This window comes from Micrasema longulum, unplaced genomic scaffold, assembly GCF_059751315.1.
Source record: "Micrasema longulum isolate JH-2025_06_02 unplaced genomic scaffold, ASM5975131v1 h1tg000331l, whole genome shotgun sequence".
In the NCBI taxonomy this organism is placed as follows: domain Eukaryota; kingdom Metazoa; phylum Arthropoda; class Insecta; order Trichoptera; family Brachycentridae; genus Micrasema; species Micrasema longulum.
The window spans coordinates 2,403,677-2,431,132 of record NW_028277535.1 but is presented as its reverse complement, the minus strand read 5'-3'; the positions used below and the strand labels follow the sequence as shown (position 1 = coordinate 2,431,132).

At 30.5% G+C, this 27,456-nt stretch overlaps 3 protein-coding genes across 3 annotated transcripts in view; 2 read left to right on the top strand and 1 right to left on the bottom strand.

Annotated features, from left to right (window-relative positions):
- Positions 1–27,456, top strand: part of Camta (Calmodulin-binding transcription activator) — a 272,872-nt gene that overhangs the window by 62,269 nt on the left and 183,147 nt on the right. The gene's annotated exons all lie outside the window — the stretch shown is intronic.
- On the bottom strand, positions 983–6,283 carry LOC148282429 (uncharacterized). The gene is made up of 2 exons (XM_088225125.1): positions 6,098–6,283; positions 983–5,910 (listed from the first exon to the last, which is right to left on the bottom strand). Exons 1-2 carry the CDS (start codon positions 6,281–6,283, stop codon positions 4,498–4,500), a joined length of 1,599 nt encoding a protein of 532 aa, XP_088081251.1. The 3' UTR covers positions 983–4,497.
- Positions 1,263–5,569, top strand: LOC148282430 (uncharacterized). The gene is made up of 3 exons (XM_088225126.1): positions 1,263–1,393; positions 1,719–1,915; positions 2,176–5,569. Exons 1-3 carry the CDS (start codon positions 1,263–1,265, stop codon positions 3,135–3,137), a joined length of 1,290 nt encoding a protein of 429 aa, XP_088081252.1. The 3' UTR covers positions 3,138–5,569.

Below are 27,456 nucleotides of genomic sequence, written 5' to 3'. Positions count from 1 at the left end.
CAAAAAGAAGAGTAATTTAAGAAAATGAACAATATTTTTTTATTAAATTTACTATGACCTGATAAAAACTGCGTAGTCCAGTAATCGGGGATAACCCAAGAAGATTCTAAGCGCGGACGGATTTGAGGAAAAAAAAAAAAAGGTAACCCTCTCCTAAGGAAAAGATTCCCATCGCAATTGCCAAGCATTAAGAAGAGCATTTAAGTCATTTTTTTATATTCGATTGAGACATTCCTTCAGTTGGGAGTAGACGGACGCTACCAATAACAGAAGAACGCCTTGTTTTTAGGTGGAAATTTTGTAGATCGTCGCTGAACTTCCAGATCCAAAGGAAGCAAGGCCGTTAGAACCGGGAGCGCATCCGTCCGTAGAAATCGCATCCGTAGAAAGAGCCAGAAGAGGTTGCCTTTGTCCGCTTAAAATAATTCGCCTGAAATATTGCAACTCACATCGATGTGCCCAACAGCCAGCTGCATAGCATACGATGCCTAGAAAAATGGATTTATAATAGAACGTTGAAGTTTTAAAGGACAAAAGACAAGTATCACAGTCAAAAACATGCCAAGTGTTGGGTAAATTTTATTACTCACTATTTTCACAAATACGCTATTATCTCAGTTTCACTTTTCTATGGCCGGCTGCTTTCTGCATAACTACGTTCAATTGTTGTATTTTTAAAATCATAAAAATCCGATCTAAATATCTAACACATTTTCAACGTTATTTCTGATTTATGAAAATTCCCTTTTGTCGGGAATCCCCGGATTTGTTTTGTTTAACTCCGTACGTTCCGTTTTAAATCAGAATAATTGGAGTTTGGCGACGGAATCTTCCCTGTTATCATTTTCTTAAGTTGGCTGTAAATTTTCCAACTTCATCTTAGGAGTGTCGATAATTTGTTTTGATAAGAGATAATTTGCACGTACCTCACGCAAGATCAATTGTCTGCCGTAATTTAAACAGGAACCACCATCCTCCTAATGGGCTCCATGCATATGTTAGAAAAGATGAAAGTAATTGATGATCCTGGAAGAAAATTAAAAACTATTTATTTATTTTCAAGTCTAATTTTATTTTTTAGCCGTTTTTAATTAAAATTTTCGTTTTAAATATTGATTTCTGGCGAATGGATTTCGAACGCATCGTGATTGGTTGTCGTGTTTGTGACGTCATTTATCTTGTTCGACAACGCTGTCATTCATTTCCGCTGGTGTTTTTGGTGGCGACGGTTTGTTTAACGCTTTATTCGCAATTTTAACGAAATGACGGAAGATAATTTTATTAAAGGACAATCGGATAACATTCCTCATGTAAATGAATCCATGTTAATGTTGTTTTTTTCCGAAAATACAAACTTTTGCAGCGCCGAAATGAGGGGAGTGAAAGTTGACAGGTGAGTTTCAAAAATGTTTAACTATAATATATTACTTAAAACTGTCACCTTTCTTTGATATTGAGTTTTTAATATGTTAAAGACGTATTTTATATTCAGCAGTGATACAACTTATCGCCAGAAATGGTGTAAATATACTTGGATACTATTTTTTCCATACATAACCTCCTTTGTTCTGTCATGAGTATTTTAATGGACTTAATTAGTTCTTAATAAACACTTTAGAATTAAAATACTGACTGTTTTATGTCTGATTAATTATTGTCTTAAAAACTGTAACCAAGCACAGAAGGGACAAAATTGTAAATACACTATTTATTTGCAGGTCTTCGAGAGCTGAATATGCGGACAACGCTATTGGATATGTCCAGATCAAAAGAAATAAAAATGTGTGCACTGTAAAATGCCGGGTTACACCAGAGCATAAAATTCGGAAGAAGGCATACTCAGTTATCAGCGTCATTGATGAGGCAAATAATAAAATAATATCGTGCCAATGTGAAGACTGTGCGGCTTCTCAAGGTAAGCATGGTAGTAGACGCATTATTGTCGATGAATAGTTGACATCGGAAGCGTCTTATTTATTTAAAAAAAAGAAAAAAACGTACTGCATTGCATGTTCTTTTTGTATAAATTTGCAGAAGGAAGAAAAATTTTATTGTTAAATTAATCGCGTCGCACATATTTTTTTAATCTGTCAAATTATTAGTGTGTATTGAGCAAGTGCTAGATAGGACGATGTCATGTTTATAAATAACTGTAAAATAACATTTATATTACAGGAGGATGCAAACACTCAGTAGCATTTATATATTGGCTATATCGACGCAGCATTGAGCCCAGCCCTACTTCAGTAGCCTGTTATTGGAAGCGTCCGATAATGGCAGGTATCGGCACCACGATTCCTTTCGTTATGGCCAAGGAATTTGGAAACCACGAGGATTTGCCATCAGGAGATGGCTCGTTTTTGGCAGCTGTAGTCGATGCCAGCAACCAGTTGGGTGATGGTACTTCAAGACGAATGCGTCTTTTTACCCAACATACTGATGTAGATAGGTTATCTTTGCATGTTTTAATGTGTCAATTTCAAAAAGAACAAAGTAATTTTCTCCCAAAAGATTTTTTAAAATATTGTCAGGGTCAAATGAAGATGCCTATCTGCAGAGCTGCTGAACGCTTAACTGTTGAGCAAAACGATATACCTTTGTGGCATAGACTGCGTTTTGCTCGAATCACTGCTTCCAACGCTTATGCTGTGTCAAGGTGCCAGACAAGTGATGGTTCTCTCTGTGAGAAATTGTTGGGAGCCAAGTTGAAAGCAACTGCGGCGTTATTACGCGGCAGGTCCTTAGAGTCCTTAGTTTTAAAAGAAATGCAAAGAAAACTAAATGTAAAGTTTAGAAAGTGTGGCATTTTTTTGTCTCCTGAATACCCCATATTTGGAGCATCTCCAGATGCGCTGTACGAAGAGTATATTGTTGAGGTGAAATGCCCTGTATCTGATGCCACTTTTCAAACATATTTTACAGACGGAAATCCCTCTGAAAAGTATATGGCTCAGGTCCAGCTAGAAATGTTTTTTTCTAACAAAATAAAAGCTCTGTACTGTGTAGCACATCCTGATTTCGAGGAATCTAAGAATGTTACACATTTGTTTATAAATATAAATAAGGAGTATTGCTTAGATTTAATTGAAAAGTGTACAGTGTTTTGGAATTTAGCAATTTATAATAAACTCAAATAAATTCATGTTTTTTTATTACTTACTTATTCTGTTTTATACTTTATAAATACATATTGTTGATTTTGATAGTTGCATTACCTTCGTAGCCTTGTTAACGAACCTAATTTACCTCTTTAGTCTTAGATTCACCATTTCCTCTATTCTTGAAAGGGTTTTTTTTATTTATTTGTTTTATTCTGTATAGTACTTTGTTTTTTTTTTCTACTTGGATTTTTAAAAAATATAATTGTTGATATATTTAGTATAATAATTGCACGTTGATATTTTAGTTACAATTATGTGTTGATATGTTTAGTGATAGATTTTGTTTTGATATATTTAGTTATAAGTTTAAACTTGCTTTGTTTCTTGGTTGTAAATATTTTTTATCCAAAAAAATGTTATATATTATTCAAGTCCCAAATTGAGTTGTTTGTAACTCCTGGGAATATAATACATTACTGTATTATAATTATGAATAAATAAAAAATATATATATTGTACACACAAATGGCCATATTGTTTTTATTTACAGCACTTGCACGTTGTAATACGTCAAGTGCACACGAACACACATTTCCTTCTATAAATACTCCATTCCATGCTTCTTTAACTCTGTTGAGATATAAAAAACATTTGTTTGTTTTGTTAAGCATTTATTTACAAGTTGAGGGTAATATTAGGTTAACAAAACTTTTAATGTTCAAATAATCTTTACATTTATATTGTAAAATAGTGATGGCCAAAAAAAATAAAGAAATAGAAACCGGTTTAGCATAGTCATTGATGATTTTTAAAAAGATTACTGAGAATGCAGAAGGAATCAAGTGCTGGAGATACCGTTTTGTAAATCAACACTAGGACAGAGTCGTGCAAATGTCCTTGCCCTTAAACTGTATAAATCATACTTTTTAGACACAAGAGAAAATGGTAATTTAAGCCTCTCTTCTACTAATGATTTCTTTATAAATTAGGTCAAAAATATAAATGTCAATGTTTTCTTTTCCCGATAAACTTTTAATTTTCTCTTGTATTTTTTCCTAATTTAATTATCAACTTTCATTTAATATTTTTTTGTTCTATTTCTTGTTTTCAGATTCTCTACTCTTACTCAAATTAAAAATTAAAAAAAACAACTTGAATGTAACATAAAATTATTACTCATGTTTTATTTTCTTTTAAATATATTTACATATTATGCATCTACACTTATTGTGCCTCTACACTTATTGTGCCTATGTGGGATTTTTTAGTTTTCATGTAAAGCTGTAAAGTTACAAATATATTATGTAATAAAAAATGTACTAAATGTAAACGAAAAAATTGTAAATAAAAAAATGCTTAAGTCAGTATTAAGTAATTATTGTTATTTTCATAGTTATTAAATTTTAACCAGTGGCTCCTGAAGGTTTATTAACCCACAAGCAATATTAATAATATAATCTAAGAGGCCAACATAATTAATATCGATGCATGCGTGCATTGCCAACATTTTAAATTCCCTTATCCGACTGATTGCACGTTCAACGTTGATTCGTAACGCAGCCACCCTTTTAGCCTCCTTGACCTTGTCACAAGATAGAGGAATGTCCGCGCTCACACTTGGTGGACGAATTAACTTGCATTGTTTTAACTCGAGTAAATGAGCAATGTTTTTAAAACCTCGGTCTGCCATCACATCCATACCAGGTTTCAAATTATCTAAAAATCTGCAAACCTCGAAAATCTTTGTGTCACTGGTTCGTCCACCATATCCTTTTGAAATAAAATTGATGTGTCCGCACGGTGTACAAGAGACAAGGTATTTGATGGTATTGCATTTTTTGTAATCTGACCATGTCGTGGCTTGTCTAATGGGGTTTGAAGGCTTATCGATTTGTATTTCCAAACAATCAATGATAGCTTGGACTTTACTGTATCTTGCAATAAAGGGCAAAGGCAAATGAAGCCGAACGGTATATTGGTCTGGCCAAAATATTAGCTCCTGCAGACAGATCGCTACTAGCTTTACCGTCTTCCTGAAGATCCTGCTTACAGTTGGTTCTGACAATCCAAATTGCATTCCAAGAATTGCATTTGATTCATCCAATCTGATTTTTTTAAATGTTATTAAAATATTCAGGCGCGAGTCACATACTTTTTTGCACAGAAGTGTTAAAATATATGCCATATCATCTGGTATGCCAAGACAAAGTCGATAATTTCTTTCAATACCCATTACAGTAGCCTGTCGTAAAATAACATTATATTTTTGAATTTCAAAAGCATCAGCATTATCGTCAGAAGTATCGTCATGAGGTACAAAGTCCTGGTCATCGGAAGTACTTTTCCATTCTAGTATTTCATCATCATTATCTGGCATAACTGAATCATAGCTTATGGTAAGATCTTTAGGTGTAGGAAAAATAATAGGAGATGTAGCTCTTGTCACCGTTAGAAACGTGGCGTCAGTTGATGTTCCCTTGCTGCGAACAATGACTTTATTTGACCTTAAACTTGCTTGAGTCATTTTACTAGCTTTTTCAACTGTGGGGGATGAAGAAGCGAATTCGAGTTCAACTGCCTCCGTTGCAACATTTATAGATGAAGATGTACAGGGTTGTTCTTCCTCCGGAACTTCAGACGTCATTGTTCTTTCAAGAGTTCCTAAATGGCTTCTTCTGTGTCCCGTTTGTCGTAAAAATTTGATGTTTTTCTTTTGACACTCGAAAATGTGTGGAACAACATTTTTTTTTAAGGACACCCTTCCTCCCATAAGCTTGAATCTGGTAAAATTATCAGCATCTTCTTCAAGCTGTGAAAATAACATTTAACATAATTAGAATACTTACATCACGAAATGGCTAACCATCAAAATAAGTTTATGCTTTTATTACAATATATTGTATTTATTTGACAAATAATATTTAATATGTACATATAATGTATTATCAATCAATAAATAGAAGTATAGAATGTGTAAAATATAAATTTGAACTTACGTTGAAATGATCCTCGCAACAGTAAATTCCGGATTTACAGCTGATTTTGTCAAACTGTCTCTTCATCGCCACAAACCATTTTTTTCTCAGTTTAGCATCTCGTGGAATAGTGACAAACTTCTTTCCCGGTGTTGTATGTGTCGTATTAACACATCTAGGAACTGAACAGTATTTGTACCCAGCCATCGTTCGATAATTGCAACACAATAAGCTTTAATGTTAATATCACGGCAATTAAAATAAAAACAACTCGACTAAACTCAACAACTCGCAAGCAATTAGTTCTGTTTTGACAGATACAGATTCGTACACGCGATAAATGACGTCACACAACAAAAATCGGCAAAAGTTGCCGTTTTAGCGCGAAATCAAATTTTTTAAATTTAAAACCGTAGTACTTTGCTTAAAAGTAAAAAAAAAAAAAAAAAAAGCGCACTCGTGTTTCTCCTTTTTTCCCCTCTTTTTTTTGAGATAAAAAAAAAAAATTCTGCATGGAGCCCATTGCGCCAGGCTTGGGTGGCGTGGAGACGAGAACCGGTACTACTATATGAATATCTAAGGTATTGTAGGACTAATGACTTGGGAAGATGGCTTCAAAGGACACTTTTCCCTTCCAGCATTATATGAGATTATGTTTAAGTTTGCCGTAATATTGTTTTATGTTGTTAAGTAAGGGGATATTCACATACGAGTGTAAGCTTCTCAAACTTAACATTCTGAACGTATCACATTTTCTACTTAAATAATTTATTATGTAAATAAAAGACGAGTGATACTTTATTATAAGATATTATTAGATTTAATAAAATATCAGAAAAAAATTAATATCAGAAACAATATATATAAATACAAATTATAAAACATATTATACATATAAAAATAAAAATTAAAGTACACGTATAAATTAAAAAACATACCATTGATATGTGAAAATTGAAACGTAAATGGTAATAATTATAATAATAAAAAAGTTGAAAGTAAAAATATATAAATTTTAAAAGATGGATATGGTATATTATATAAATTAAAGACGAGTGATACTTTATTATTAGATATAATAAAATATCAGAAAAAAATAAATATCTGAAAAAAAAAAATACAAATTAGAAAACATATTATATACATATTATACATATAAAAATAAAAATTAAACTATAAATATAAATTAAAAAACATACCATTGATAAGTGAAAATTGGAACGTTAATAGTAATGATTATAATAATAATTAAGTTGAAGCTAAAAATTTATAAATTTTTGAACGTGAAAATGGTATATTATATAAATAAAAGACGAGTGATACTTTAATCCAAAAATTCGGAATATCCAGTGACCGGTTTCATCGCTTTCGCGACATCTTTGAGACTCGTATCTTTATTAAGGAGTTCAATGTATTTATACAAAACAGAGGTAAGGATAGATAATTCAAAGTTAAATGAAAGTAAATTAAATAAGTTATTTTTTCTTAAGAATCATTATCAAAAAAATTTCAGGTTAACTAATGAGTTGAAATAATCCTATTTTAATGAGGTTAAGTATTTTATTTTATTTTTTGTGTCTCGTGAGTGTGATTTTTGTAAGTTATGATTTCTGAAAACCAAAGGGTAAATAGTGTTAAATAATTAATAATATTCACTTAAAAACTAAAAACCTAAATAATTAATAATATTTAAGAACGTTATCTTATTTGTCAACCCACACAAAGAATAAAATTTGGTTAAATTGTGAATAATATGCAGGAGGCTAAACTAGCAGTTCACAATGGAGTTCTAATGCCAACTCTAATGTATGGGAGCGAAGTATGGAATTGGAAAAATGATGATGAAAATAAAAGTAGGAATAATCGGCGTGCGTGCATGAGAAGATGTATGAATATAGAGGAAGCGAGGTCAGTATCCAAAGATAGAGTGATATGGTGTTCTATTCTCTCGTGATGGTTTGTTTATAGAATGAATTAGAACAGTTATCTAACAAAAATAACATGTGTTGACAGTATGGTTCTACCAATTTTTTTTTTTAATATCGACGGAGTATGTTATATTTTTTTCTAAAATATTTAAAACCCTGCTTCTTGACTTGAAAACATGTCTTAATAAATATAAAATTATATTTTTATGACAAGAGTGGTCAGAAGGCTGACTGTTTCAATACTGATTTATTATTTATGTATAACTTTCATTTAAGAAACTCAATATTTTTATCTATCATTAAATACATTTTCTTTCATTTTTATTTATTTATATATTTAAGATCTCATAGACTTTTAATCTAATTTTGTTTTTTGTATACATAAATTAAAAATTTTGATTTATTTTGTTGGATTTTTATTTTTTATCTTGTTTTGATTGCATTAATGAGCACCCACTATTTTTTTTTCCAAGTTTCAAAATTTTTCTAAATGAAAATGTTTATTCTTTAATTATATTTTTTATCTCCTTTTTTGCTTTTTAAAAAAAGGTTTCAAACTATTTTATCTCGTTTTGTTGAGTTTTTTTTTCTCTTTCTCATACATTTTAGTTATTTTAAAGCATTAAAAACAAAATAAATACATGTTTATTATTTTATATGTGTAAAAAATGATGTTTGTACTCTTTTATTTAAATTTTTATTAAAAGTAATGTCTGAGAACCCAATGACAAACTATTATGTAATTGTTTATCGGGACTATAAACTATTAAATGATTAAAAGTGTTTGTTTTTCTTTATAGCCTATTATTATTGAGATATTTTTTTGTTTTATTGAATAAAGACTATACTTTATTTATTTACTTATTTTTATATATTTATAAATCATATAAAGATACATATTACAAAAAAAAAAGTATTCCTTACTCTATGAGGCCAAGAGCCCAGTGTTAAGTTGGGATACAAACAAATATTACCTAAACGTAAGTTTTAATAAACACCTGGACAACACACTTTATTTATTTATTTATTTATTTATTTTACATAAACGGCAGAAATTGCCTTTAACATATATTGAACATAAATATGAAAAAAAAATACATATATAGAAACATAACAAAAAATTATAAAAATTGCATAACTATAACAATAGTAACAAGCAGGTAAATACATAAAAGCAACCAAAAATAATAACGAAATAAATACATAAATATGAAAAAACAAAAAAGGAAAAAACATTTTTAAATAAAAAGAAAAGTTTAAGAATAATATTGCGAGAGAAAAAAAGAAATCAGACTCGTTTTATAATTATCAAGTCCAGAACCAAATATATCAGCCTTGTCCTCATACTGATTGCCATATCTATGGAGCCTAGGGATAGGCGAGTGCATGTGATAGTTGGTCCTAGAACTTGCAGAACAAAAAGGAGATCTGTGGCGGGTATGTCGACCAGGTACACGGAAACACACCAACTCCAGCAAATATGGACAGTCAATTAATGAATTGATCACCTTAAAAAGTAATATTAGGTCAGTTAGGATTCTTCTATCAGAAAGTCTTAAAAGATTTGCTGAAGACAACAATTGATTATAATTAAATAAAGCAGCAGGAATATGAAGTTTAAAATTAATATATTTTAGAAATTTCTTCTGGACGCGCTCGAGTGAATCAGAATGTACACGATAATGGGGCGACCAGACTGAAGAAATATATTCTAAACGACTTCTAACCAGGGAGCAATAAAGTGACTTGATTGGTGCGATACTTTCAAATTTATTAGTAACCCTACAAATAAATCCCAACATACTTAGCGCCTCATTTGAAATCTTGTCAATATGTTTGATAAATGTAAGTTTATCATCAAAAATTACGCCAAGATCCCTAATGAAAACAACTCTTTCAATTGTTGCGTGTTTCAACAAATAGTTAAAAATTAAAGGTTTCTTACTTTTTGAAAAGGAAATAACCTGGCATTTATCTATATTGAGAAAAATATTATTTTTATTGCACCACTCGTGAATTCTGTTGAGATTCATCTGCAGGGTATTGCAATCATCAGTATTATTTACAATTCTATAAAGTTTAAGGTCGTCAGCAAAAAGCAAATATTTTACATCGCTAAAAATTTCAACAATGTCATTTATATAAATTAAAAATAAAATAGGTCCCAAGTGTGATCCTTGGGGTACGCCGCTTGTTGCTAAAAAACTATAGGAGATATGAGAATTTATTTTAACTGCTATTTTTCTATTATATAAGTAACTAATGAACCATTTTAAGAGTTCATCACGTATTCCCAGTCGACCAAGTTTCTGCAACAAGTTAGAGTGGCAAACTTTGTCAAAGGCTTTACTGAAGTCGGTGTATATAGCGTCGACCTGGTGCTTCTTATGAAGTGCACTAGCAATAAAATTCTCGTACAAAATGAGATTGGTGACTGTTGAACGACCAGTAATAAACCCATGTTGCTCAGGAGCAATTATTTGTTTTAAAGGTATAATTAAGTTATCAAGTACAAGTTTTTCAAACAACTTAGGGAGGGTAGACTGAATACAAATAGGTCTGTAGTTGGATATTTCATCTTTGCAACCCTTTTTAAATATGGGTGTAATGTGGCTATATTTCCATATATCAGGAAATACGCCAGTAGTTAAAGACTTATTGAATAAAATTTTAATAGGATGTGCTAATATATGAATACAATTTATAATGTAGACTGGAGGAATACCATCAGGGCCAGCAGACTTACGTTTATCTAACGATTTTACAAACTTGATAATTTTTTTATCAGAAATAGTAAAATTAGGCAGGTCAATAAGCTCAGTTAATTTATTTTCCATTGTGTTATTTAAAGTTACGGCATCATCATAAACATTGGAGAAAAAGTCAGCGAACATATTAACGGTATCTTGCATATTACTAGACCTATTATTTCCATATTTCATAGATTTAGGAATACCAGTATCGCTATTGTCTAGGATTTTAGCATATCTCCAGAAATACTTAGGATCAGTCAGAATATTATCTTCGATCTTTTTTATATATGCATTGTGACATATTAATGATGTTTTTTTACAATACTTCCTAATCTTATTGAATTCAATATAATCAGTTATTGATCTGGTTTTTTTATATTGCTTATGCATAATTTTTTTGGAGATTATTAAATCAATCAAATCCTTAGAAAACCAACTTGGATATTTGTTTTCCCTTTGAACTGAAATTGGTACAAATTGCTCTAAAGAAGAGTTTAAAATATTATAAAAAGCTAAGAGATTGTCATTTAGATCATAGTCTTGAAGAAAACTCCAATCAGCTAATTCCAAATAATTACAAATTAGTGAAAAGTCGACTCTTGAAAAATTTCTGTACGTAGTCACTTGTTTTAGTTTAGAAATTAATAAATTGGAAATCGTAATATCTAATGGTGGATGATGGGCATCAATAGGTAAAAGAGCATCTACACTTTGGTCAACTATAATTGAGGGTATGTTAGAAAAAATCAAATCCAGAAAACGATTATTTGAGTTGGATACATAGTTACACTGTGATAGACCCAGGAAAACGGCCATGTCTCTAACTATACTCGAGTTCATAGTCAACACACCAGTAACATTTGTATCCACTAAGTTTAGCCAGTTAAAACTCGGAAGATTATAGTCACCCACTAATAACATTTGGTACTTAGGAAATCTTCTAAAAATGCTTTCAACATCTTCACAATGGTCATTATAATGACAAGAATCAGAATTAGGGGGGATATATACACTTCCAATAATCAACTTGACACCCTGAATTTCAACTTTAACAAATAATTGTTCAACACTTACATTTTTACAGGGAATAATAGAGGATTTCATATTTTTATTTACACAAATTAATAAACCTCCTCCTCTAGACTTCTTACTTGTGTTAATATTACGATCAAGGCGATAAATATTATAATTATGGAAACTAAGTTCTGATGACTTTATGTTTTTATCAAGCCATGTTTCTGTAAGAATTACTATATCATAATTTAATGTAGGAATCGTGGTCGCTAGCAAATCCAATTTAGTTTTTATGCCTCTAATATTTTGATAATATAGATTTATTGTAGTTTTTTTGTATAGTTTTTTGGAAGAGTATTGACAATCTTTGGGGAAGAGTTAATATACTTTATGGTAAAGTTTTGATCGCCATTGGCTTTTCTAGTTTCTAATTCATTCCTAAGGTCCAACAATTCCTTACGCTGTACAGGTGTTTGGTCGAAATTTATTTTGAAGGAATTTAATTTATTCCTATTTTTAAATAATTCAGTAGCCAATGTCGGGTTTGATAATACAACTTTGATTGGGCGAACATTTGTGGTATCAGGACGAAGCGGGCCAAGTCGGTAGATCTTGATAACGTCATCTTTTTCAATTTTCTTAATAGTATTCAATGTTTTTAAGGTGAGATCTGTATCCGCAGTTTGACGTAGTATAGATGTTGAGGCTGAACACTCTGGAATATTGTATATTATGATGTTGTTTCTTCGTCTGCATCGGTCTTCTAACTCATCAGATAATTTTGCTAGAAATTTATGCTCCAAAATAACTGAATTATTTTTTTCAACCAGCAATAGCCTTTTTTCAATTTCAGATAATTTTCCAGTGATTAGGGATTTTAGGTCGTCAACAGAGCGGAGATACTGGCTGACTTCACTCCATCTCTCTCTGTCTTTATGTAGTATACTTTTAAGCTCTGTATAATTATCACTCATATTTCTTATATCTGTTTGTAATGCAGATAATGCGTTGGTAATGTCCAAATTAATAGAAGCCGGTTGTGGAGACATCAGGCATTCTAGGTTAGGTGAGGCGATTTTCTGTTTAAGATCCCTCTTAGGTGCCATTGCAAACGCAGTATTAGTTTTAATCATAAATGAATAAATACACAATGAATAAAAACAAAAGTACCGGTTTAAAAGTTTCAATAATTTATGCAAGGATAGCACTTAAAATGTATTATTATTATAATTTAAAAATATAAATTTAATATTAGTTAATTTTTGTATTATTTGATGAGTATTTTTTATGTTTTACACATTCATAAACTTGAAACTTGAAAAATTATCTGTCAAAAAGACATTTCACAAATTATCAATATTATTTACCACTTTTTACCGAAATAACATAAAACAAAAAATACAGATTGTTTGTTTATCACTTTTTTATTTATTTGTTTGTTTTATGCACCTTTAACCACTTATTTACTAAAATATACTGGATAAGATTTTTTTTCACATTATGTTACTTGACAGTATGTGGGTAGTAGTAACTTTATAAATCTACGCGATGTTTCGCAACAGTCTTCTGCAATGATAGATACATTCTCAACTTATGCACTTCTCCTGAAAATGGCTTTGATTTTGGAGTACTTAATATGTTCATCCAGAACATCTAACACTCTTGGGGCCACAAAACAGAAATTTCTCTGAGCAAAAGTCGTACGTGTTTTTGGTATTAAATCATTAAAATTACAAGAAAACCTCGTACAAGCATTCTGCTGGGATCTCCTCTTGTTACCGCGTGGTCAGAAATACGTCAATGGCTCTTTTTCTTTATATAGAAGACTATCTAGGACATTCATAAATTGAAACAATGTAATAATAGCTTTGCAAACTTTTTACTACACCTAATAATAATTGCACAAAAAGATTTAATAAAAATTATCTTCAGAGTCCCCATCAGAACTAGCTCCCTCGGTATATTTGAAAATCTTAATGTAAAATCTATAAAACAACTTTACGTAAAAGCTTTCTAACTTTACGCACGTAAACATTATTTTCTACCTTCCGTTACAAACACAAGAGTTACTAGATACTCCACCCTGATGCTGCAAACAAATAAAAATAAATACAATTTTCGGTCAAAGAGGATTGGCCTACTACTCGGTTAAAGTGTACAATCTACTTCCATTATCAATAAGGAAAATTAGTAAGTTCTCACAATATAAAATTGCTATTAAGAAATGGATAGTGGAGGTGGGTTGCACACGGATCGATGAGTTGATCAAGTCAAATAGGTAAAATGTGTGTATTGTTTATGAAATTTGGTCTATATAAATTAATTATGCATTTATGATTATTTTAGTTTTTTATTGTTTATTATGTTAATGATAATTAGGTTAATTGGATAAATTACGTTTTTTTTATTATTATTTTTATTATATGGTCTTGTCCCTTTCCCCTTTTTTACGATTACCGAATGGAGCTTCTTGCTACTATCCGTGGCCCTGTTATAGGTCCTGTCGGATTCACAGATCTGGTGAATTCCAAAAAGAATTTGAAGGCTTTTAAAAAGTTTTGTAATCATTTCGGCGAATTGATCATGTCCAATCAATATAATTCCAGTCAGTAAAGAATTCACTTCCCTCTCTTCTCAATCTAATGAAGTACATATTATGTACTTCTGGATTACTTCCTTTCAGCACAAATATGCTAAGGCTTATAAATTGGTTATGTTTTTTATGATCATTTTAGTTTATATTGTTTATAATGTTAATGATGATTAGATTAATTGGATTAATTACGTTCTTTTTAATGTTATTATTATTTTACTATGTTAAATAGCTAATTTAAGGCATGTTTCACATTTTGTAAAATGTTTCCCTCGGCACGGGACACCCCAGTGAGGGAACACTATTCTGTATAAAAAAAAAGAATACAAACAATGTTAAAGTATAAATAAATTAAAAAATTAAAAAATTTTTTTACGTGAAATAAAGATAATACCTATAAGATAAGGGTTTTATTCATATGACTGAAAATTCAGCACGATAAAATTATATCGGGTGGATTGATATAATTTATTGTGGTATATGTATTTAAGGGACATTCCACTGTGACTAATGGGACATTTGATTCCAAAATTAGACCAACTTCGAACTGTAACTATGTCATCAGATTCGTACACAAGTTTAAAATATTTATTTTTACAATATAAAAAAATATTTAATTACCCTGCTCCTCAGTCAAAACGTTCTGTGTAATTATCATTTGAAGACGAATTTAAGACAAACTACTCAATGTCAATGAGAAATTTTTTGTGTCGTAAAGCACGTAATGAACACTTATCTTTATATATATAATTCCTCTGTACATGTGATGTCACTGAATTCCTCCTAAACGGCTTAACCGATTTACGTTCGGTTTTTTAGAGAAATATAGATCTTAGCGCTGTGCGTGTTCGTGTATATTAAAACCTTCGATATAATAATGTAAAAAATAAGTAAGAAGCATAAATATTTTATTTGTCGATCTATCAGTGTTGCATTCGAGGAGAATGCATTGGAAAGCAAATGGGAAGATGTTGTTTTTTTGTGTATAAAAAAAGTTTGCCTTTAAATGTTTACAAATAGCATTTATTTTTTGTGGATCTCAATCAGATTTTTTCCCTAAATTCCTTATAATTTCTACCCATTTATTTATTTTTACTGGATTTTTGGTAATACTAAAATAATAATAAATTCAATACATTTAAAAAAAACGTGTTCCTAAATAAGTACACTCCTCTGTTGGTGAGAAAACCGGAGTTTCACGTTTGCAAAAAGAATGCCAAATTTAAAAAAAATATTTATTTTATGGTTTGGAATTCAACCATACCTTCTTAAATTCAATATAATATTAACAATTTTTAATATTGGAGTTAATCACAAACAAGTAACTACTTATCAATGAAAAGTATTTTTCCAAGCTAATAGCAGGCAAGCCAATGTTAGGAAAAAAACAACGTCTGTTGGGTCCGCTAGTATTTTTATAAAATAGAAGTCTAATTAAAGTTGTAGAAAAAAACAAAATAAATGCGACTGGTGGGACAAGATTTTGTTATACCTAATAAAAATATTCACTAAACAGTAAGCGATAGTTTCCACAGACAAAATGAGTTAAACTTTATTATTTAGAGAAGAACTTTTGTTTGGATTTTAAAAATAAAGACGTTTGGGTAAATGTTTTTATTAAATAAGAGGTCATAATAGAAATGAAGAATTTTTTTTTTTTTTACGTTCATTTGTTTAATGGCAGGCAAACGAACTAACTAGAACACCATTAAACGTAAAAATTACCATTTGATTTAATAAGCAAAAAAAATACCCGAGACACCGAACAAACGAAAAAGGAATCCATCCTTATTTTTACCGTGTCGTGTGTATTTGTAATACTTTTGTGTAATCGGCCAAACGCTAAATGGTTTAATCATTCAGGAACGTCACGTTGTACGTTGTGACTTTAAATGTAAAAAAATTGCCTTGAAAATTCATTTTGATTAATTGATTTAGTCTCGTACGCTGCCAGATATTGCTTCTTTTAAACATAAAATAACCTGTTACATTAATCTATTAAATTATCACATTTTCATAAAGTTTTTTACACATTACTTTGCAAAATTAAAAGTGGAAAAATATTCATGGATAAAAATACACCTACGAAAAGTTTTCAGAACATTGTGTATATTTTATGACTTAATTATTAAGATGGTCGACTTTTAATTTTCCGTCGTTTTAGTTTAAGCTTCATTTAAATTATATGCAAAATTAAACCAAATAAAAAGCAATGATAGTCAACTCTCCTTATAACGTGAACATAATCAAAAGTTTTTTCAGTATAATATTTATTATTTATTTATTGAAAGAAAACAACTGCCAAAACAAAAAAAAAACAGTATTTACAATTAAAACAAAATTATGTTACCAATTATAATTTTATAAAAAACTATTATAAAGGAATAACCCGCTAAGCCTCTATTTTAAGGCTTGTCAGCAGATGGGATAGAGGGTATATGGAAGAAGGTAATGAAAAATACACCACAACACCCAGACCAATTGAGAAAAAATCTTCCTTGGATTTTTTTCTTGAAACTGGCGGGATTCGAATAAATATAATATTACCAAAATAATGAAATGGAGCATTTGAAACGAAATTTTTTTTCCGTTTGTTTTAAATATGTTAACTATTCATTGCAAATACAGCTTTAAGTTTGACAATCCCTGACAGATTTCGAGACGTGCGTTAAACTTAACGTATATAAATTGATGAATACACATAAAGGTAAAGGTTTATCATCAGACGAAGTTAGAGGACCACAGTTTATAGGTCTTTGTAATCAAGCCGTATCAAAATGTGTAGATAATGGAGAATAAACCTTAATAACAAAAGTACGTAAAATTTTATTACTTCTTCTTCTTCATATTATAGTGACTATTTATACTTTGAAATCTAGTATTGTTTATCTCCAACTTTTATCGTGCTTTTAAAATTATTTTTTTTTGGTCAAATCATCTATAATTTTGTTCCTTTGTATTGAACATGTTTTCAAATTTGGGTTTTGATATTATATTTGGCTTTTATTTTTTTGGCATTTAATCTGTCGGATTGCATTCTGTTTTTATTTTAATTTTATTGTGAGACTCTTTACATGTTTGCGAAATATTTTATATTGAAACGAATTCCAATTGTAGTTTGAGTTCATAACAAATACTGCATTACAAACATATTTGTTTATCTTATTTAATTACTCTTATGTAAACCATTTAATAAGTAAATAATAACATTTATGGTGTTTTCAGATAAATACTTTGAAAATTACCTACCGTTGAGTATTATCAAATAAATATCAACTTCAGAGAATAATCAGCTGCAGAAAGGTTTGATGAATAGGTATCTAAATATAGTTTATCTGTCACTCTTTGAAAGACGCCTCCCCAAATACTGTGCCAAAAAGACACTACACGACGAATTGATTATTTCTAAGTAAAATCGAAAAAATTGAGCTCCAGTATTCCTGTTTTCCACATCCAAAAACTGAACTGAATTTTTTTAGGAAAAGTGTCGAAATTCTTGTCACATTTTGCTTTTTTCAAAAATAATTACCATATTCCTATACAGTACATCTGAAGTCAGTAGATACAACTTGATACTTTAAAGGATTTTTTGATCGTCTTAGCTTCTATACCAGACAATAATTCAAATAAAAAAGACAACAGGAATACGATAATAGTGGATATTTAATGAGTATAAATGTAAAATATTTGTAAAAAATAACATTAAACATATAAACCAGCGATGGGAAAATGGATCATATTTTTTCAAGGAATTTAAAAAGTGCTACGTTTTACTTTACTTTCTAATCTTGTTTATTTTCTGAGTGGGAATAAAAAATAAAAAAAACGTTTTGGTGTTGGGTGTATTAGAAGACAGAATTGTATAAACTTACGAAATAAAAGCTCAGTGTATGAAGCGTTGTATTAGCTATCAGCGTGTATGAAAAATGCAAAGCATTTCATGAGAAGTATCGTATTGTTCCACCTTCACATCGTTGTATGCTAAATAGTTAATACAACAACGCCAACGCAGACCTTCGTTGGTGTAAAATGTAATTATTTTATTTCCTTTTAACACGATTCCCGTTTCTGCTGTAGCCCGTGGAATTCTTCATTCGATGCCTTTGATGGAGCCATTAAAATTAGAAAACAGTGGAAAACTTAGATATTAAACGCCTAAATTTTTCCACGTTTGATGTGTGATTCAATGGTGGAAATAAAGTCATAAAACAGTGGCTTTTTAAAATAAATTACCGAGTTTCGTGATGCGGGTGGGGTTCTTTATTCTCACACGATGTCGCGTGGTAAGTGCTAATGGTGGAATTAAAACAGGAATAATATTAAACAGTCGATGGTGAATTATTAACATTTAATAACAGAAGTAATGTTTAAATAGCCACGCCACATGAATCTATGCTTACTACGGAAGTGCATCATTCGGGAATAAATATATTTGTCAGATTTGCAAGTAAAAAATTTCTCTTTGATTTGGTTTATTATGTTATATGATAACGATTTGCGAGTGCAGATTATGAACATTAACACGGATTAGGTTTGAAACATTTATTACTAGAAGTAACACGCCATATCACGATATAATTCACAAATCAAAATTCCTATCGGACCTTTGTATTAGTCAAAGAAAATATACTCTTATGTCAGCATTTGATTAAGGCAAAGGAAAATTTTTTGAAATCCGGCGTTCCCCAAACACTAGATTCGGAGTTCGTGGTTTTGCCGTTGCCGGCCCCTCTGCCTGGAACGAATTGCCTTTAAACATACGAATTATCATTTTATAAAACCATTTTATATATTTCTATCGGTACTCGTGGAACGAAATATTTCTCTATTATGTCCCATTGTTTACAATAACCATAGCAATCAATGACCACCCGGTTAATCTCCGTCGCCATTTTATCTGGTCTTGAATTTTTCAGATCAGATTAGTCCCGAATCCGCCGACAATTCCCTAGCCATTTTATTCTTTCCCGTGTCCCGTGTATTTAGCGTTTTCCAGGTAAGTCCCGCCATCTATCAAAGTCAGCCTTGTCCCAGCCTCCCGCGCAGAATAACCCTCGAGCGAGATTTGCGTTTAAAGTCTCCTTAAGTTGTACTATTTACTTTGCTCCGCGAAATGCCGAGACAATAATGGTAATATGATAAGGTTTACCACAACAGCGGGGAGACGGGGATTTATGGTATGAATGCGCAGCGGGGATAGTGATCAACTCGAATTTCAGAACGAATACTAAATAACTTACGAAGATAATAATTGTTCTAATACAAATATTTTGTAAAATCTGTAAAACAACGGAATATCTTCTTCAAGTCAGTTCAGCTGCTCACCTACGCGGACGATATTGACATCATCGGAAGATCTTTCCAAGCCACCCGCGAAGCGTTCATAGCGCTTGAACCAAGTGCAAGGAAAATGGGACTCATCATTAATGAGGACAAAACGAAATTGATGATTGCCTCCCAAACCCTCTGCATAATCTCCCACACCTTCACAGCGGAAAACTGCAATTTTGAGGTAATCGAGTCCTATATATACCTAGGTTCCACAGTCACCAGCAACAACTGTACACAGAAAGAAATCAGAAGGAGAATAATGGCTGTCAACCGTTGCTTCTACGATCTTCAAAAACAGTCGCGGTCCAAACTAGTTCCAAAAAATACTAAATCAATAGTGTAAAAAACTTTGAATCAACCAATCCTGTCGTATGCCTCTGAAACCTGGGTTATGACAAAGAATATTGAGGGAACAATTACAGCTTTCGAAAGAAGAATCCTCAGAGTTATCTATGGGCCCTGTGAGAGAAATCAACCATTGGCGTCGTCGCTTCAATGGAGAGCTAAACGAAATCTACCAAGCACCCGATGTAAGGGCTGAGTTAATGTAGTTAACTACATCAAAGTGGGACGCTTGAGGTGGTCTAGTAATTTAATAATGGATGACGAAAACTCCATAAAACGCCTAACTCTCTTTGTGTCACAAGGACGTGAAAGACCAGGAAGTCCCAAAATGCGATGGATAGACTGTATCAGCGCAGATATGACAATGTTGGAAGTGAGGAACTGGAGAGGAAGGGCAGCAGACCGGCAAGAGTGGAGGAGAATCCTGAATTCAGCCAAGGCCCACCCAGGGCTGACGAGCTTACGATGGTGATATAACAGCAGAAATATATTTTTTTAGAGAGTAGAAAGTAAATATAAAAATCCGGCCTGTCAAAACTTGCTATTGTCTGGTTTACGTGACCACTAACGTATTTCGTAACAAAAAAATAGTTTCTTGAATCTAAGTATTTCTCGATAACCTTTGACTAACTATATCGTAGGTATACTGGCAAAAAAACTCGAAAATATACAGATTTGACTTAACGATGCAGTTTTGTATAGTTTTTAACGCTCTACAAACTGGCAAAATACACTTAGTCATATTAAATTTCATATATCTGTAGTTTTAAAAATAAATTCTAGGTTAAGTCGTATACCCGGTATTTTATTCGGGCTAAAAGCTTTAAAAAACTTAATATTTATTAAGTATAAAATTAAGAAACGGAAACATAAAAACATGTTCTTTAATGAGCACTTAACATCTTACTATATTAAAATAAGATATAAAATAGTAAAATTGGAACAAAACTTACATGCTTGATTTTTCGAAACCGGGATTTGACAGTTAAAGCTTATTGCCAGTATACCCACGATATATGAGTATAAGCTGGTGTTATATTTTGTAAAATTGTCCTTAAAGGTTTTCGTGATTTGTCCACTATTTGTTTTATATAATATATTGCATTGTATACCTCTATGTGTATATCTGACTATATCGTAATCTAATTGATTGTAACCGTTCAACAACAATTAGTGAGCAAACTCATGGTAAATTATGTCATGTACAATGTACATTGTACATATTTTATATTCTAAATAAATTTTTTTTTTAATTCACCTTTTTGCCTGTTTGAACCAACAAATTTATTTTATTTTGTCAGATAAATCTCACCCATTACATTCGCCATTTAAAAAAATAAGTCAAATTCGATTTATAACTACTGAGTCCAGAATCAAATATACTGCCCTATCCTCGGATACTCATTACCATATCTATGGAGTCTGGGAGTTGGCGAGTACATGCGGTAGTTGGTTCTAAAACTCTGGAAATAAAAATGAGATCGTTGGCGGTTATGTTGACCAGGTACATGAGTACACCATCTCATTTTAAACCAGACAGTAAATCGAATAACTTTATTTCTTAAGAAATATCAGGTGTATAAGATTTCGTATATTAGAGAGTTTTAAAAGATTTAACAAATAATTTAATTATAATGTAATAAAACTAGTTAACTAACATATGTATGATAGGTGCACAAATGTCGAGATCCGTGCATTATGTAAGGCTGAGACTAGCATTATCGATAAAATCAAGAAAGGAGTGTTGCGTTGATTTGGAAATGTAGAGCGAATAGACCATTGAAAGAACGGCTAAAAAGTTTTACAATGCGAATGTTGATGGATGCAGAAACCGAAGAAGATTGAGAAATACATGGTTTGATCAAATCATACAAATACTTGAAGATGAACCTCTCAAATGTCGGAATAATTGGCGTGCATGCATAATATGATGTCGGTATTCAGATGGCAGAAGGGACCATCTGTAATTTTCAAAAATGTTCAGGAGAGCTGAAATACGTCTCAATTTCAAGACTTCAATACACAAACTAAAATAATTTAGTGTTGCTTTTCAATAATAAATTACCATTCTTCATTAAGAATGGTAATTTATTATTGAAAAGCAACACAAAATTATTTTAGTTTGTGTATTGAAGTCTTTTTTTTTTTTCTGCGTGTATTTACTGAAATATTAATTAAAACTTTTGAAAACTTAAACATAGACAAAAATACAGATGGTTCCTTCTGCCATCTGACTCCCGTTGTATGTATGTAAAGGAAGCAAGGTATGTTTGCGAATACTTATCTGTATAATAATAATCTGAATAAGTGATATGGCATTCTGTCTTCTCTGCATACCCCTACGGGGAAATAGCAAGGTGGTTTGTTTGTTCAAAATTTTAAAAACATGTATTTGAGAATGAATTTTATTCTGGACACTAATTCTAGTGAAGCAAATATGTTTGCGAACAATTGCAATTTGGAAGCTTGTTTGTCAGGCAATTTTGATGTTAAGTCATTTGATACTTTTCCGACTATAAGTAAAAGTTTTTTGCTAGTTAAATCAGTTACAAGCTTTTTGAGATACTGTTTATGTGATAATAGTTTTAAAAAATTGCAGTTACCAATAATTTCTGCCTGGAACGTGATAAAAGTTATAAATATTTCCGCATTTTATAAGTTAAACATTTTAGGTATTGTAGTTTGCAAGAAATATAAATGCGAAAATATTTAACAATAGTATTGATGTTTCTTGTAGATATTTCCATAATACTCCGTAGTTTATGATTTGAATCAAAATAACAACGATTTTTTATTTTATTTATTATTAGTTTTTTTTTACTAACCTGCGCTTTCGCCTCAATAAGTAAGCTAGTAAACTGTTTACAACGTTTTAAAATAAGTATTATTTTTCACAAGTTTTAAGATGTTCTTATCTCCTAAAATTTGTGAAAAAGTTAATAATAATAATAATATTAATCAAAGTTTATCAACAAAAATAACAATAACTTTATCTACTACGTAAACACTTAGGTAATAGATTTCTCTGGATTATGTATATTTATGTTTCAAATATTGTAAACAGTTTATCCGTCTTCAAAATTTTTAATGAATAAAATTTTTGTGCTTATCCAAATTTATATTTTCAACCACTGAAAGGGTCTTCAAGAACTTTTATTTATTTTTTAATTTTGCATTTGTTTTCCGATTTTTTAAGTTTATTGAATTAATGAAACGTTACGTTTCAATTAACAACATTTTTGACGTATCTTTTACCAAATAATTTCGAAACGATTACTTTAACTATGCTGTGTACGTTTATCTGTTGCAAACAAATATAACGAGCCATAATGCGCAATAAAATAATAGAAAAAAACACTAAACAGCTTTCGTGATTTTTCGCATTAGGCATTACAATTTGAAGTAAAGGATTTCCTTTCACGGAAAGTACCTACAAAAGTGTCCGGAAGATATATTTAAATCGTTTGGCAGTAAGCTCTTGAAGAGAATTCTTGAAAGGGCATTCTGAAGATATGTGGTAAGATATGTGGTAAGATTGGCGGGAGAAGTTTCCTAGCTTTCAGCGAACGGAGATTCAAGGAAACTTTATTTCATTCCTGAGAAGATACTAAACCCGTACACCGTACATACTCGTCCCTCGTCCTACACACCTCGAGGATTTGTGCTACTAAACTCTCTGAATTTATGTGCTGTTGATAGCGTTATTTATGACAGAAAATAAATTACGTTTATTTAAAAGAGTTTTTATTGAAAAAAAATGACAAAACGTACAGTAATATTTACATAATGAGATACTCATTTAATGTCAGATTTCATGGCAGACACAAAATAATGAAACCTTATTTAAAACATGTCAAAACATATAAAACGTTGGTTTGTAATACAAACGGTAATTGAAATATGTCATATCTGAGGCATAAAGATATTGTTTATTTAAAATAAAAGACTTTGTAAATTTACTACACAAGAGTTCAATTTATTATACACGACTAGTTTCGTTCACTTTTCATTTCGTTCATTCACATAAAATTAAACATTTGCATTCGGTAGTTAATAAAGGGATCATAATGAACCACTTAGAAAATATTGAAATACAAAAAAAACTAAATTCAGAGAAAACTTTAATTAATAATATTATATTATATATCACCCCTGCTATCAATATTCCCCCTAATTAGGAAAACCTCACCCCCTCCGCCCCACATTACCTTCGCCCCTTCCATCCAACCCTATCAGTACCTAAGTATTAATCTGTGTATGTATTTTAATTTAGTTTATATTTACACCTGAGGATGGGTAATACTGATGACCCGAAACTAGTCGTGTTATAATACATTAAACTCTTGTGTGGTAAAGGACTGGTAACAAGACAGACATAACAAGAATGCAAAGACAACAAAATAAAATTCCTAAACTAACATACAACCTACCCTACCTGACCTCTACGACTGAACTGTACAAAAAAACACACCAGTTTGACATAAACTACTTGACTAAAATTGAGACCTTAAAAATTGTGCACAAAATAACACTGGGAAACATACAAGACGACTTATTTTATTGTGTATGCAGACAATTGGTAGAATTCCATATTTAATTTGGTAATGTATCCAAAATAAAACAAGTTTATTGGATTATAATTCTACTATATTTTTTAAAAATTTTCAAAGGGTATATTGTGACGCGTTTCGTCTTGTTAGGATATTTTTAAACAAACTAACTTAAATATTTACAAAGTTTCCTTATATACTAAAAATAATTGCTTTTTTATGTTTGTGGATTTCTATGCAAGCCAAAATAAGTAGAGTAATTAAAATTCAATTGGGGTATACTGAGTATATTATAGGAATATTTTGGTTATATTGGGGAAAACCCTTCTATTATTTAAAAACATTTGTAAGGGTATGACTTTAAAATTAATGTAATAATTATAAAAATATTGATTTCATTTATACAGGTTTATTTTGAAAATTATTGTTGAAACTCTACATTGTATTTTACACAGGTTTCATTCATGTTTAATGTCAACTAAGGTAAAATACATTCAGATCTGAATGACTAGACAATATTTATTTTCTAATGTAACCCTAACGGGATTTTTAAAATTGTAAATAAATAAAAAATAAAAAATTAACAAACTGTTTTATTTTATATAAATTCTAAATGCTTTTGCACAAAGTAAATCCTGAAACAATAAATATTATAAAGATATAATATGTAATAGTTGGAATATTTCTGGCCAATCCATTATACATTGTTTTATATGTACACCCTTATTTAAATTTATTTAATTTTTGAATAGCGAATAAATATAATTAGTTTCAAACCCCTGAAACACTATTTACTAACGATCATACTTATTTTCTATACTGGTTCAATATAATCATTTAGTTATGCATAGGAAATAGGTACAACTAAAATTACAACAATAACTGAACCAACAATCAATCTGTGAATAAATATGAAAAATTCAATTAAATAAATTAAAAATTAAATACTCACTAACGTATACAATATATATAATGTGCCTATGTGTACATCATAATATGTATTTAAGATTTATAAACCTAATATGTAATCTTATATTTTATTACTTTTTAACTTTGTTAAAAGATTAGTACAAATTGGCTATGGCCGTTACTAAATAAATAAAACATAAGTAATTATGTTTTATATTTTTTCCCTGGGCACCCAGAGGTGCATAGGGCTCTGCATTAGTAAACCAAATGCAGCGTATTTTGATCATATGTTAGATGGAATTACGATGATCGGTACTAAACTTAAGGTGCCAGTTCAGAAATAATGAAATATTGCAGTTCAAACAAACTGTAGAAATCAATATTTCTGGTTTGAAAAGACTTTTTGTTTTTTTTTCAAGATACGCTAATAAAAAATGGAAATCCTAAGTTTTGCTATAAATACATAGTTATAAGCAAGTAAAAATTATTAACATGCTTTAAAATGCTTAAACTATAGGTACATCTGTAAAAAAAAATATAGCAAAACTTGTATACATAAGAAGAAAAATCACTAGATTTATGTGTCTATAAGAAATAATTTACAATAGGATTATATTTTTTTACTTGATATACATAACAAACAATAGCATGAGATAAAAAAAGGTTAAAGCAAAGACTTGGTGTTAGAGTAAAGATTACATAATATACATAAATATTGTAAAACGTTTCAATATAGCACAGACGTATAAAATAAAAAAGAAAAATAAAAGATTTCACTATTAATATGTAAAAATAAAAACTACACAATACACATTGATATAGTATATAGGTTAAAACAAGTTTAAAGGATTGGAAATAAGATAGGTATATGCTATTAAAAAAATAATTAGAAAAGATCCTAGGTATTGCAATGAATACAGAGTACAGAGTAGTTTGAGAGTAGAGTAAATGATGACACTTTATAATATATCATCCAACCTTGCTGCCAGAAATTTATTACATAAGGCAAACTTATACGAGTTTAAAGGATTTGACAAAATATCTGCAGTTACGCAATAAGTGTAATCTAGATTGTGTATTCTTGGTATATTTGAATATTTGTGATAATTGGATGACGCAGTAGAGATATATAAAAAATCTTTGCAAATTGTGTTTTTTTAGGGTATTTAAATGTTCAAAAGGTATAGAAGGCCAGGAGAGTCGTATATAGAGTAAATTATTTTGTAAAAAAACTATCGGGTCATTAACAGTTCTTCTTTCCAACAGTGTCGTTAGTTTCAATTATGATAATATAAATTTGTAATTAATGTATCCGATGTGTAAAAAATTGGTTAGATAAGAATTTACTCAACTTAAATATTAAAAAAACCTAATTCATCCGCTTCAATATCACATAAAAAACAAAACATGAACATTTTTCACTCAATATCCAATCGTGCATACCAAATACGTTGTGCAAATGTGAAAATTTAGAACAATTAAATTCAGGGTCAGGATTAAAGGTTCATAAAAGATTCTAAACTAAGCTGGAAAGATCAAATTATAGAAATATCCGAGCGAATACGAAAATCAGCATACGTTTATAAAAGTCTAAGAAATATCTCGAATGCTCAACTTATGAGACAAATTTACTTTGCTTTTTGCCAAAGCAAACTATCATACTACAATTTAGCTTGGGGAGGTTTCTCTTGTTCAATCCTTGAACCAGTGAAAATAGCACAAAAATAGATCATGAAGATCATTCTTAAAAAACCCTGGAGGTATCCAACGGAAGATCTATTCACTGGAGGTATCCAACGGAAGATCTATTCAAGTGAGGTCAAAAGAACCCTACAAAATATAAACACTCGTTCAGCAACACAAATTAACTGTATTGTGCCATTTGTATCGACCGCCTTTGGTAAAAAGCAATATAATGAAATTGCGCCAAAAATATTCAATGATTTAATGCCAAATA

Coding starts and splice junctions, on each gene's coding strand:
- LOC148282430 (XM_088225126.1), top strand. CDS start 1,263: ATGACGGAAGATAATTTTATTAAAGGACAATCGGATAACATTCCTCAT. Junction 1,394..1,718: donor AGGGGAGTGAAAGTTGACAG/GTGAGTTTCAAA, acceptor ATTTATTTGCAG/GTCTTCGAGAGCTGAATATG. Junction 1,916..2,175: donor AGACTGTGCGGCTTCTCAAG/GTAAGCATGGTA, acceptor TTTATATTACAG/GAGGATGCAAACACTCAGTA.
- LOC148282429 (XM_088225125.1), bottom strand. CDS start 6,283: ATGGCTGGGTACAAATACTGTTCAGTTCCTAGATGTGTTAATACGACA. Junction 5,911..6,097: donor GTTGCGAGGATCATTTCAAC/GTAAGTTCAAAT, acceptor TTATTTTCACAG/CTTGAAGAAGATGCTGATAA.